At 33.5% G+C, this 12,935-nt stretch overlaps 1 protein-coding gene across 9 annotated transcripts in view; it reads left to right on the top strand.

Moving 5' to 3' along the window:
* LOC118194869 (transcription intermediary factor 1-alpha-like) overlaps nt 1–12,935 on the top strand; it is a 219,359-nt gene that overhangs the window by 180,557 nt on the left and 25,867 nt on the right. For all 9 annotated transcript variants that reach the window (XM_085822432.1, XM_085822433.1, XM_085822434.1 and 6 more), the window contains 2 exons: nt 6,648–6,722; nt 10,292–10,444. In XM_085822432.1, coding sequence (XP_085678558.1) covers nt 6,648–6,722; nt 10,292–10,444 — 228 coding nt within the window. The remainder of the gene's footprint in view (nt 1–6,647; nt 6,723–10,291; nt 10,445–12,935) is intronic.

Below are 12,935 nucleotides of genomic sequence, written 5' to 3'. Positions count from 1 at the left end.
AATTCAGATAAAAAAGTTTGGCATATGTTGTAAACCACAGTTGTAACATAATCGTAAAATTGATCTCATGAATTATGACAAAGACCTTTTTAAAATCCAGGTTTTAGTTTTATGTGTTTAGTATACTGTGTGTTGTGAACTTGATTAACAGTTTTCTTTGCATGATGAAATGCATAGAATTGCAAAGTATATAAGCAAACATAAAATTCTGATAGTTTATTGAATGTAACTGTGAGAATATTTAAACAGCATTCTGGTAATATCAAATAAATTCAGGGTGTCTCTCAAATACTGTTAATATACTAGATCAGATTTTCAAATTTCAGTATACTATTGCTTTAATTGATATACATATATATATATATATATATATATATTAATTAAATTATATATATAGAGAGAGAGAGTACAAAGTCTTTAATCCGGACGTCCATAATCCGGAATGATCTATAATCCAGACCTCAAAGCTACAAACTTTATGCGCATGCGTATAATACGTTTACGCATGCTCGTTTAAGGCATGCGTCCGCTACGCATGCGCGTAAAGAGAAGAAATACTGTTTAAAGAGAGAGACTGTTTATAGAAGAGAGATGAAGATTTCAAAGAAGCAATAGAATGGCTCCAAGATAAGAAAATTAGAAGATTTCTCAGCGAAATAATCAGCAGTATCCAGAAAATCAAAGCGGCGAAGTCGACAGCAGAGAAGTTTACTGCCGGCTTCAAAGCAGCTTCCATCCTTATGAAATTCGCAGAATAAGAAGAATAATTTCTCATTTTCCAATGCAACTGAAGAAATTTTCATTTTAATTCATTAATTTCTCTATTTTCATCACTCCATCTATCGTCAACCAAACTTCTCATCTCGGAGTCTGTACTTGGGTTGGTGACCACCCACGTGACTGGCCTCAGCGAATAAGCTATCACTCCTCTCCCAGCTCGACGGCTCGGACGGTGAAATTATTTCCCACTGAGAAGAGGCAATCTACGTTTTTTCCACCGCCAATGGAGTTCTTCATGAACTTTTTCATTTCGCTTTTTAGCGAAGCGTTTAACGCTTGCATCAAAAACATTTACCAACGCCTAAGGGCTCAATTTTGCCATGTTAACCGGTAAAGGTCTGACAGACTAAATGCCGGTCATCACCATCATGTTCCACAGTAGAAGAAAGAATTAAAGAGAAAGTATTTGCACAATAAACGAAGCAACTTGAACAACTTGCATTGAAAGTAAGCAAATAAATATTAAGCTTTTTTTTTTTTTTTTTTTTGTGTGTGTGTGTGTGTGTGTGTGTGTAAATTTTGATACCCTTTAGATCATAATTACTCTTTATTTCATAAATTACGATTTCATATTTTTAATTTTATAATTTCTGCATGCCATCTTACCAGATTTAAATTGATGATCTATAATCCGGAATCGGCGAAGTCCCAACGAGTCCGGATTAAAGACTTTGTACGGTGTATATATATATATATATACACACATATAATATATACGTCTACTAAAAGCTGCATCGGGTGTTTATTAACAGTAACTCTATACATACACTGGTGTGCAAAAATTCAGGACGAGTCGTTTTTTTTTCAATATAACTTTGTACGAAAGCTTTCCAAATCAATACATTTAATACCGTAAGATCCCCAATACGTAAGGACATGAGTAATGTAAGCAACACTTACTAAAAGAGAAATCAGAGGGATAAAAAGAATTTTATTGAAAAAGTAGCATGGAGCACAATGCGACTGAAGGACGAAACATCCCTGTGATGGGTGTCCAGCAAAAAACATCCGGTCTTTAATAGGGAATATGATCTCCCCTGACTGCTAGGCAGGTTTCACAGCGTCTGTCCATGCTGAGAATGAGGGTGTCAATGAGTTGTTGAGGCATTGCTGCCCATTCGTCTTGCAGCGCCAATCAAAGCTCCGGAATCGTTACTGGTGGTAAGGTACGAGCTGCCAAGTGTCTGCCTAGAAAATCCCATACATGCTCGATGGGATTGAGATCTGGAGATCATGCCGGCCAATCCATACGTTCAATATCCTCACTCTCTAAGAGCTGTTCGGCAGCTACTGTGCGATGACATGGTGCATTGTCATCCATGAAAAGGAACTGCGGACCCATAGCGCCTCTAAAAAGATGCACATATGGAAGAAGAATCTCGTTACAATAACGCGTCCCGTTGATTGAACCTGCGTCGAAGATGTGAAGGTCTGTACGACTACCAAGCATGATGCCTCCCCAAACGAGAACACCGCCACCTCCATACCTGTCCCTTTCAATGATGTTCGAGGGATGATTGCAGCTTCCCTGCTCTCTCGAGATGTGTATGCGATGAAAATCGCTACTCAGACTGAATCTGCTCTCATCTGTAAAGAGTACTCGTCCCCATTCATTGTCTCTCCAATTCCGGTGTTCCCGGCACCACAGAGAACGCCTTCTCCGATGGGCAGGCGATGGGCAGGCGACACCATACAGGGCGTCGTGCAAACGGACCACCACCATGCAGTCTTCTGGCCACGGTAAAACGCAATATCAATCGTCCAGTCACCTGTGTCATGTGTCTAGCGATTTCTCCCGCTGTCCTGTTTCTTCTGGCCTGTAAGGCAATATACCGGTCATCTGCGGGTGTGGTTCCTCGTGGACGACCACTACTAAACCCCCCGGATAGCTGTTCCTGTAGTTTGAAATTGTCTCCAAAGTCGTGAAGCGATGCTGTGAGCAATTCCGAACTCTGCAGCCACACTTGTCACACTACGGCCTTCCTCCAACTTCCCAATGATTCGACCTCGGGTAAAAGCATCCAGATGTCGTCTAACAGATTGATTATTTGCCATTTCTCGCTGAGGCAGCAAGTCGGTGTGATTTTAACTGCTATACGGCATGCAACCTCTTTGCCAGAAATACTGATCTTACACCGACAACATGCTTTATACTACTCAGACACTCTCCCATTACGTCTACCTGCATATCTGCGCATGTGCTACCGTACATAATCTCTTGATTGGTCTTTCTGTCCGCTCTGCCTCTTCGTTCAGCTGATATGCTAATTTTTCGACTTTGTATTTAATTTTTGCACACCAGAGTATATGGCCATAAAGGGGCTGCCACAAAATGTAGATTTACATAGATTTAGCTGACAATGAAAGGAAGCAAAATATCGAATTGAAATCAAGCAGAACGTAGATACATGAAACTGCCAAACGGAAAGTATATGTTAGCATCCCGAAAAATATGCATGCTTCCATCTATGTTGCCAGCTGACAAAAACAAACTCCTGCATTTGCAACAGCTTAGTTGCTGACACAGAAAATTCCATATGCATGAGTAATAGCTAATCCCAGACCTTAATACATTGAAAATCAGATTAGCATGTTTTTCAGTTTGTGTTGGGTATATTTTTATTTGGACACTCCATAGCTCTGCATATGATGTTTATAATATGGGTGATATGTGCATTAAATAATGAATACTGTACCAGAAAATGAAAAAGCTAATAGGAATATTAATTATATTAATTCCTTAAGAGAAAAAAAATGCTAATGTGTAAAATTTTTCACATTGTTTTCATAAGTCTCCGTATTAAATGCTCTGTTTCTTAGCTGTTATGCCTGACACAGAAAAATCCATATGCATGAGTAATAGCAAATCTCAGACCTTACCACATTGAAAATCAGATTAGCATGTTTTTCAGTTTGTGTTGGGTATATTTTTATTTGGACACTCCATAGCTCTGCATATGATGTTTATAATATGGGTGATATGTGCATTAAATAATGAATACTGTACCAGAAAATGAAAAAGCTAATAGGAATATTAATTATATTAATTCCTTAAGAGAAAAAAAATGCTAATGTGTAAAATTTTTCACATTGTTTTCATAAGTCTCCGTATTAAATGCTCTGTTTCTTAGCTGTTATGCCTGTTTAAACAGTCAAAAAAAATTAAATGTCTCTGCATGAAGAAATTTATTCCTAAACCGGTAATCATTTCAAGTATAACTTTGACTGCTACTGTATCAATGCTTTTCAGCTTTTTCTTTTTGATCACATATCATAATGTTATCTTCCCCTTAATGATTTTTAACTCAAATGATGCGCTGCATGTGATTTTGAAAAGAAATTATTCTAACATGATCTAAAGATTTTAATTGGGTGTATTTAATAACATCAAGAAGAAACTTGGTCGGTTTTCCTGTATGATATGATGGTTAGCAGAGTCTAATTGCTAGTCTGAATTTCAAAAGGCATGTATGAATGCTGCATAAGGCTTTACTTTTGTGTGCCTTACCTTTTTTCTGCTAGCACATTAGTCTACTCCCTGTGGTTCATTCTGAACAATGTTCTCATTTATGAGATGGCTAAAAAATCAAGAAATTTAGTTACTTCTGACAAATTACTCCAAAGCAAGTAACCAAATGAAAAAAATATATATCTATGCATCATTACTATCTACTACATCAGCTATTTTATTTTAGGTCATATGATTTCAGCTGTACCATACCTGTACTCGTGTGAGCCTTTCATTGTGGTTTGAATTTAGCAAAAATATGCTAATCTGAAGCTAAATGACTGCTTCCCTTCCAAAAAAAAGTCTGCATGGGAGGAGTTTAGTTTCAATAAAGAGACATTTCTATTAGTTTGCTTTACTTACACAATGTGCTGTGTTTAACTTTTCAACTTTCTTGAGTTTGAAAGTTTTAAATTGCCTTTGCTGTGAGCTTTCTCTCTCGTTTTCTTCTGAGAACTTCTGTACTGTGCACACACGAAAAACTTTTCCCCAGTTTTTTCCTCCTTTATTAAGAACTATTTTATGAAGAGTGTATACAGTCAAAAGTCGTTAATCCAGACTCGTCGGGACTTCGGCGATTCCGGATTATCGATTTTTCCGGATTGTAGATCATCAGTTTAAATCTGGTAAGATGGCAAGCAGAAATTATAAAATTAAAAATATGAAACCGTAATTATAAAGAATAATTATGATCTAAAGGGTATCAAAATTTACAAAAAAAAAAAAAAAAAAGCTTAATATTTATTTGTTTACTTTATTAAACATTTCTTTCAGTGTAAGTTCTTTAAGTTGCTTCGTTTTATGTGATAATACTTTCTCTTTAATTCTATAAACAGACATAATTTCTTGTTCAGTTACAAAGTTTCGCTGTTGAAGTCCTATTATTGCTATGTCGAGAATACCGACTAATTTGTCAATCGAAATTTTTTCGTTTTCGATAACCTCTGTGTCACTTTCTTCACTATCGGAAGCGAATTATAATGACTAGGAATTTGATTTAAATCATATCAAAGACAGAGTACATCGAGATGAAATACTACATTTAGTAAGGAATTATAAGCCAAATAAAATAAAAACATCTGCCCTGAAGATAAGGATAGTGCTAACAGATCAACTTTCAATTCATTGCGCGCCACGGCTCCCCCCCCCCTCCACAGAGCAGCGTGAAATTGATAAACAGATTTCGGAATGGTTAGAGAAACAAAGGATATGCCTTTATCCAGTTTTTTTGCAGCAATTCCACTTTTTGTTTAATGGACTTCGAAACATACTTTCGCTTTGTAGATCCTTTGCATATTAGTAAATATATATCGGAAATTCTATTTGACATAATTGAAAGTTCAAGCTTACTTTTATAAAATTGCTCTAACAGTCTGCAAAAAATAATAAGCCGGATCCAATTAGAAGATTAAGGAACAACGCAATCTGCAACATCAACTTAAATAGATAATTAGGTAATTTTAGCTTACTTATACCGTCCGTTATACATTAAGCGCACATGCGTAAACGTATTATGCGCATGCTCACAGGCATATTCGCATCCATAAAGGTCTTACGCGCATGCGCAGAAAGTTTGTAGCTTTGAGGTCCGGATTATAGATCATTCCGGATTATGGGTGTCCGAATTAACGACTTTTGACTGTATTATGTTTTTTAATGGCTGTAGATATATGTATTATATGTTATAATATCTGAATCTAATCTCAAAGGGAAAAAAAACTGGACATATAAAGTAACATTATTGCAGTTTCTTCAAATTCTCATCAAACAAAATATTTTCTCACTTATAATATCTTTTGTCAAGAAAAATTTACATTTTTATTAAATTATTTGATTAGTAAACTGCCCAATCTAAAAGGGGTATCTGTATGTATTTTATGTGTAATTTTTTGGAGCTTCTTGAATTAAAAAAAAAAAATTTAAAAAAGATTAAAAGCGTTTTACATGTATTTCTAAAATTATGCAGTAAAATATATTTAAATTTATAATAGAAAGCTAAAAATGCATTTTATGTAATGTTACTTTTTTTTCATTTGACTTAAATTATATTTTATATTGCAGTTAATAATACATTTGCTAATTTATGTATTTTTTAATCTGAAAACTAAAGCTGGTAAATTATCAAATTTTGAACTCAAACTTCAGCAGTTTTTAGTTTTTGAAGTAACTAAAAACTTTAAAAGAGCTGAACTTTAAAATAATTAATAAGCAAAAAGTATAATAAGAAAGTGTATGCAATAAAAATAATTGTTTGTTATTTATCGATCAGAATATTATTATTTGCTCATTTTAAGTATGTTATTTTTATATTTATATCTATATTTAGTAGGAAGCTAATATTTTATTTCCCCTCTTACAGATATGTGAACGAATTCTTTTAGAACTATTTTGTCATCCTAAGAGCTTTCCTTTCCATAATAAAGTACACAAAAAGGTAATTAAATTACTGATTTATAATTTTATTAGTACTTTATAATTATCTGTACCCCATCCGGAAAGGTGCTAGCTTTGAAAAGCATTCGCTGACTTAATGGTGCTTTTGGAGAGAAATAACAAAATCCTGAAACAAGAAGGAAAAAAGAGGCACGTGTTACCTGTAAGCAAGCCACATTATGCTATATATGCAGAAAACTAAGTCCAAGACTCTGCTGAGAACAACAAATCTGCAGTATGTGGTCCACTTGTATGCTAAAAGGCTGAAATTCTCATAGGAGGGATCATAAGCTACAGGCACGCTAGCAAAAATGCCTTAAGAAATAAAAACTGTCTGGCAGAACAAGCATATTTCGGTGGCCACATAAGCATATTTTGGATGCAGAGTGTTTTATCTCATCTACTTTCTCTTGTCTTTTTAGCGAGAGTGCAGATAATCAGAAATTCTGTAGTGTAGAAATCTGTATACTCTTCTGCTTCACTACAGGGTCATGTTGTAAATGTAGTAACTACTATCATGCAGCAAACATTGCAGTATTGTAGAAGTAAAGAATCTTTATATTAGCTGTAATTTTTTTCTTAATGGCTAAGCTTCTGAAGCAGGTGGATGTTTGAATTTGATTAGTAAAGGTTTAATAAAGTCACAGAATCCAAGGAGAAGCTTCACAAAATGGAGATTATGATAAAGCATAGTTTAAGATAAGATTTTTAATTTAAATGTTAAAAAGTAGTAAAATGAAATAATAAATGCAAAATTACATATTTTAATGTATTCATTCCATCAAAGTTATGTATGAAAATTACAAATTAATTTCGAAAATAATCAGCTACTTTAAAATTGTTTTGGTTGTCGGAAAAAACATTTCATATCATAATAAATCTCACATCTTTTAATGCACAGAAAATGTCTTCTGGTTCACTTTCTTCAAATTGAAAACTGCTTCGTAAAGTATTAAATGCATTTTAACATATCTTCTGGCGAAGGTTATTTTGCACATTCATTTTCATTAATGCTTTCATCTTCTCATCATCATTCACTTTCTAGCTGCTATTTTTTATGCTCTCCAATATATCTTCTTCAGTAGGAATTCCCATGTCTTAGCATTATTATCAAGCAATCCTAGCTACAACTCTGTAAGAGTTTAAGAGATGAAGGAATGCGACACTTTACAAAAAGAAGAAAAGGAAGAACTGCCTTCCAGATTTGAACAAATATAGTTTAATTGCAAAGCTATACAGAATAATAACTTATGTTAAGACATTCATATTTAACGTGACAAGCAAAAACAAGGAAGACATAATTCAAGTTGAATCAAGTGCAAGTGAAATTTCTAATGCTGAAACCTATTGGATCAAGAAACTACAGAAAGAAAATTTTCCAGAAAAAAAAAAAAAAAAATCGGAAAGAAGGAACATGCATTCCGAAAGAATCAAACATTCAAGATTTAAACACAGCTTTAGATGAAAAAGAAATTATTGTAGTTGGCGGGAGATTACAAGAATCAAAGATGAAGTTTTAAGAAAAGTATCCAATGTTATTGCCCGCAAAAAGTGTAGATTCACTGAGCTTTATTGAAGATGCTTATGAGAAGGTATATCATGCAGAAATTTCTGATGCACTTGTCCAAACTCGAGAATGATTTTGTGTTATGAGTGGAAGACAGTGCATAACATCTGTTCTAAAAAGATGAATAATGTGTAAATATTATAATGTGGCCAGGAATGCAGATTACAACGTCTTTGCCAGCTGACAGAATTGAAGGGTCAGCACTTTTGCGATAATGGGGATAGACTTTGCTGATCTGCACTTTGTCAAGAACATGTGGTAGTAAATTTTATATACTTTTGTTTACCTGAGCTGTTACATGAGTAATCCTCTAAAATTAGCTCCAAATATGATAGCAGGGGAATTCATACTTGCTTACAGAAGATTTATATCTAGAAGAGGTTTGTGTCTCATCATCTCTGCAGATAATGCTAAAATATTTAATCAAGCTAAAGTGAACTTATGCTAAATATGAAGACTGATTAATGACCCTGATATAAAAGAAATTTTTTCATCCCACCAAATCAAATGGAAATACATCCTTGAAAGAGGAGCTTGCTGGGGTGAATTTTATAAAACAGTGGTCAGATCAGTAAAAGCAAGTTTGAGGAAAACAACTGGAAAATCTTCATTGACTGTGAAATAATTAGAGACAGTTCTGATTGAAACTGAGGGAGTCATAAATTCGAGATATTAATATACACTTATTCAAAAGCCAGTAGAACCATTTCCCTTAGCACCTTTACATTTCCTTATGTAAAACTGAGCAATTCAGACTTTTCACAAATAAGGATGTTTTATTGAAACATTTTAATTATAAAGAAAGCTTTTTTAATTTATTCTGGAAGTGATGGAGAAGTGAATGTCTTATGAACCTACGATCAGCGCACACAATACAGAATTCAAAAGAAGTCCAAAATTTTAAAGTTAATGATTTGGTGTAAGTGATGAACATTTTCCACAAAACATCTGGAAAATGGGTAAGAACATAGAAGCTTTCCCCGGTCATGATGGACAGGTAAGAGCTTGTAGTATTGAAACTAAAGATGGAACTATTTGGAGACCAATCCAAATTCCTGTATCCATTTGAAAAACAAGATTAAATTGCTTTCTATGATTGACTTTAAAAGGACTGTAATTAAGTTTACAGATTATATCTGAATGTATTATTATCACTGTATTTTAATATTTTTGTGAATTTGTTATTGAATATTATAATTTAGTAATATATGTAAGCGTAATGTAGTGCTTTTCTGCTCAAAATATTATTTTGCAAAATTTTAATTGAAGATATTTTACAAAGATTTGTATAATTTGCTGCTCATTAGATCAAGCTTTAAAAGTATTATATTTATGTTATAATTAGAACATTATTCATTTGATATTAGAATGCATAAAAATGAAGCTAGTTCATCCCGTGGGAGGAATGCATGAAGAATTTTTATGTATTGATGGTACTATGTGAGAAAATGTTTGATTGTATTTTGGTTCGTGGGAAAGAAAACACTAGCTTATAATGACAGGAAAAACTACTGCTCGTCTTAAATAAATGTTCTGTTGCTAGATGTAACTGTAGTCATGGATCACTTATTCAAGAATTCTGTGGATTACTATTAGCCTGGAACCCACTCCGAGAAGATCTGATTAGAATTCAACAATTAAAAAGGACAGTTTGATGAAAATGTTGATTTTTATCATCCATCTTTCAACATAAAATACCTGGGTACACATTCCACAGTTCTGATAAATTTCTTCAAGCATGTTGATATGTTAGTTGGCACAGTGCATTCTCAAAAAATGGTTTCAAATAACATAAAATCATCTGATTATTTTTACAGCTACCTTGCAGAAGAAACGGAAAACTTTCTGTACAATCTAATACATATGTGTGGATTATTTGTTTATTTTAGTTCACATCTGAGCTTCATTTTGCATTGAAAGTTTTTGATGTAACCATGGCATTAACCAAGTCATAGATATATTTATGAAAAGGAAATTATCTCATGTATTTTAAATTTTTGCAGGTTCCAAACTATTACAAAATAATTAAAAACCCAATGGATTTATCTACAATACGGATGAAATTATCTCCTTCTCATTTTGAACATTATGAAAGTGTATCTGACTTTCTTGCTGATGTTCGTCTAATATTTTCAAATTGCTATACATTTAATCCAGTGAGTATATTTTATTTTTTATTTATACGATAGGGAAATGTGTATAAATTTGTCATAAATTAAGCAATCTTGCTATGTTGGTGTATATGATTGAAAACATTTTCAGTTTTAAGGTAATTCTTGGTTATTAACCTTCTAAACATGCAATATATATTCAATAATGTTTTTCGTGAGGCCTTTAAATACATAAATATGCATTGTGAAATGTGTCCAGATAATTAAGATGGTAATAATAATTTAATAACATAAAGGGTAGCAATAATAATTGGAAGAAAATTTATCAATGTACGAAGTGGGAAGGTCATTTCAGAATTATGATCAATAAATTACCATTTACTCAGGGCATTTCTGGGAACTTCAGGGGTTCAGTTCCTTGGCTCTTTGGAGAGCTAATTAATTTATTATTATTATATTTTAATTTCTGTTTCATAAAGGTATCACGTTGACCATTGTAAAAAAGATCACATGTATCTGCATTCTCATGAAACAACTGAATTATCATGAATATGAGACTTTTGTTAATTAGTATAGACAGCTGTTAGAAACTGGTTTTCACTACTTATTTCTAATTTCATTTATATATTTATTCTTGATGTTACTGTTACTCATGTTGTTTGCGGATATTAGAAACTCAATATAGCAGAGAGTGGTTACTTGCATGCATGAGAATAAATAATACACAACATACCTGTTGGGAGTTTGGAACAGAAGTAAAGTTTTATTGGAGTGCACAGTTATAGAAGAATAAATATTCTTGATGTTACTGTTACTCATGTTGTTTGCGGATATTAGAAACTCAATATAGCAGAGAGTGGTTACTTACATGCATGAGAATAAATAATACACAACATACCTGTTGGGAGTTTGGAACAGAAGTAAAGTTTTATTGGAGTGCACAGTTATAAAAGAATAAAAAACAGTGGTGCCATCTATGGGCCAAGAACATATTTAAAGCTAACCTTTTTTACACTCCCACTTTAGGTTTAAATATCATCCTAATTAAATACATTGAGAAATTACATCAGCACACATACATATAATAAAACATTAAATTACATTGGTCTTCATTTTAAACCCATCATTTTTGCACACATTTCATGTTTTGCACTGTTTACATTTTTTGTCAAAAAGTCTGCAATCATATCATTAGTAGTCTTATATTGTATGTCAGTGTGCTGAAGTTTCACAGCTTCTCGCATGAAATGATGTTGTATATCAATATGCTTTGACCTACCATGATACACACTATTTTTGCTGAGATTAATAGCACTGTTGTTATCGCAGTATAATAATACTGGCTTTGCAGTAATAATCCCAAGTTCTTTAACAATTTTGTTGAGCCATATGGCTTCTTTAGTAGCTGCAGAAAGAGCCATATATTCGGCTTCTGTTGTACTAGTTGCAATGGTTGGTTGACGCTTACTACACCATGACACTGCACCACCTCCGATGAGGAAAACATATCCAGTGGTTGATCGTCGATCCCCAGCATCACCTCCATAGTTTGAGTCGCTGTAACCAAGGACATCAACACTATAGTCCTTTGAAAAAGACAATGTAGCATCTGTAGTGGCTCGAAGATACCGCATCATGCGCTTGACAGCATTCCAGTGAACCCTTGCCGGATTATTGGAGAACTGGCTAAGGAAATTCACAGCATAAGTTATATCTGGCCGTGTTGCTTGAGCTGCATAAAGAAGACTCCCAATGGCAGCCTGATAAGGAACAGGTAGCTTTTGTTCCTTACTAGTTGGTATCTGCAGTTTAGATATCACTTGATTTTGGTCTAATGGTGTTTGTACACCACGAGATTCATGCATATTATATTTGCAAAGCATACTCTCTACATACTGAGTTTGACTAAGGCTAATGGACCCTTTAGTTCTATCTCGTTCAATTTTAATTCCTAAGCAATAATTTGCTGGTACCAAGTCTTTCATTTCAAATTTTTCTTTAAGTTGTTGTTTTACCCAATTTTTAAGTTCTATGTTATTACTAAAAATGAGTAAGTCATCAACATAAATAGTAACAATAACAAGATCTTTATTTTCATTTATTTTAATATAGACACAACTATCAAAAGAACTTTACCTCAGTCCCATTTCTATTAAACCCTTTTCTAACAGTTGGTACCATAGTCTACCACTCTGCTTTAAACCATCTAATGCTTTGTTTAATTTTAGGACCTTTCCCTTTAAGTTTTGCTTGTAAAATTCTCTGAAACTGTCTGGAATTTTCATATAAATGTCTTCATTTAGAGTTCCCTGTACAAAAGCCATTACAGCATCCATTTGGTCAATTTCCCAATCATATAAGCTAATAAAACTCTTAATGTTACGTATCGGACAACTGGTGCAAATGTTTCAGTATAATCTATTCCCTCAATCTGAGAATAGCCCTTAGCAACTAAACGTGTTTTATATCTTTCAATCTTGCCTACTGAATTACATTTAATTTTGAAAACCCATTTACAATCTACAATGTTCTTATC

This window comes from Stegodyphus dumicola, chromosome 8 (genome assembly GCF_044657685.1).
Source record: "Stegodyphus dumicola isolate Sdum_Otavi_A_Nest chromosome 8, ASM4465768v1".
In the NCBI taxonomy this organism is placed as follows: domain Eukaryota; kingdom Metazoa; phylum Arthropoda; class Arachnida; order Araneae; family Eresidae; genus Stegodyphus; species Stegodyphus dumicola.
The sequence above is the reverse complement of the archived record's forward strand: the minus strand, read 5'-3'. Positions and strand labels throughout refer to the sequence as shown.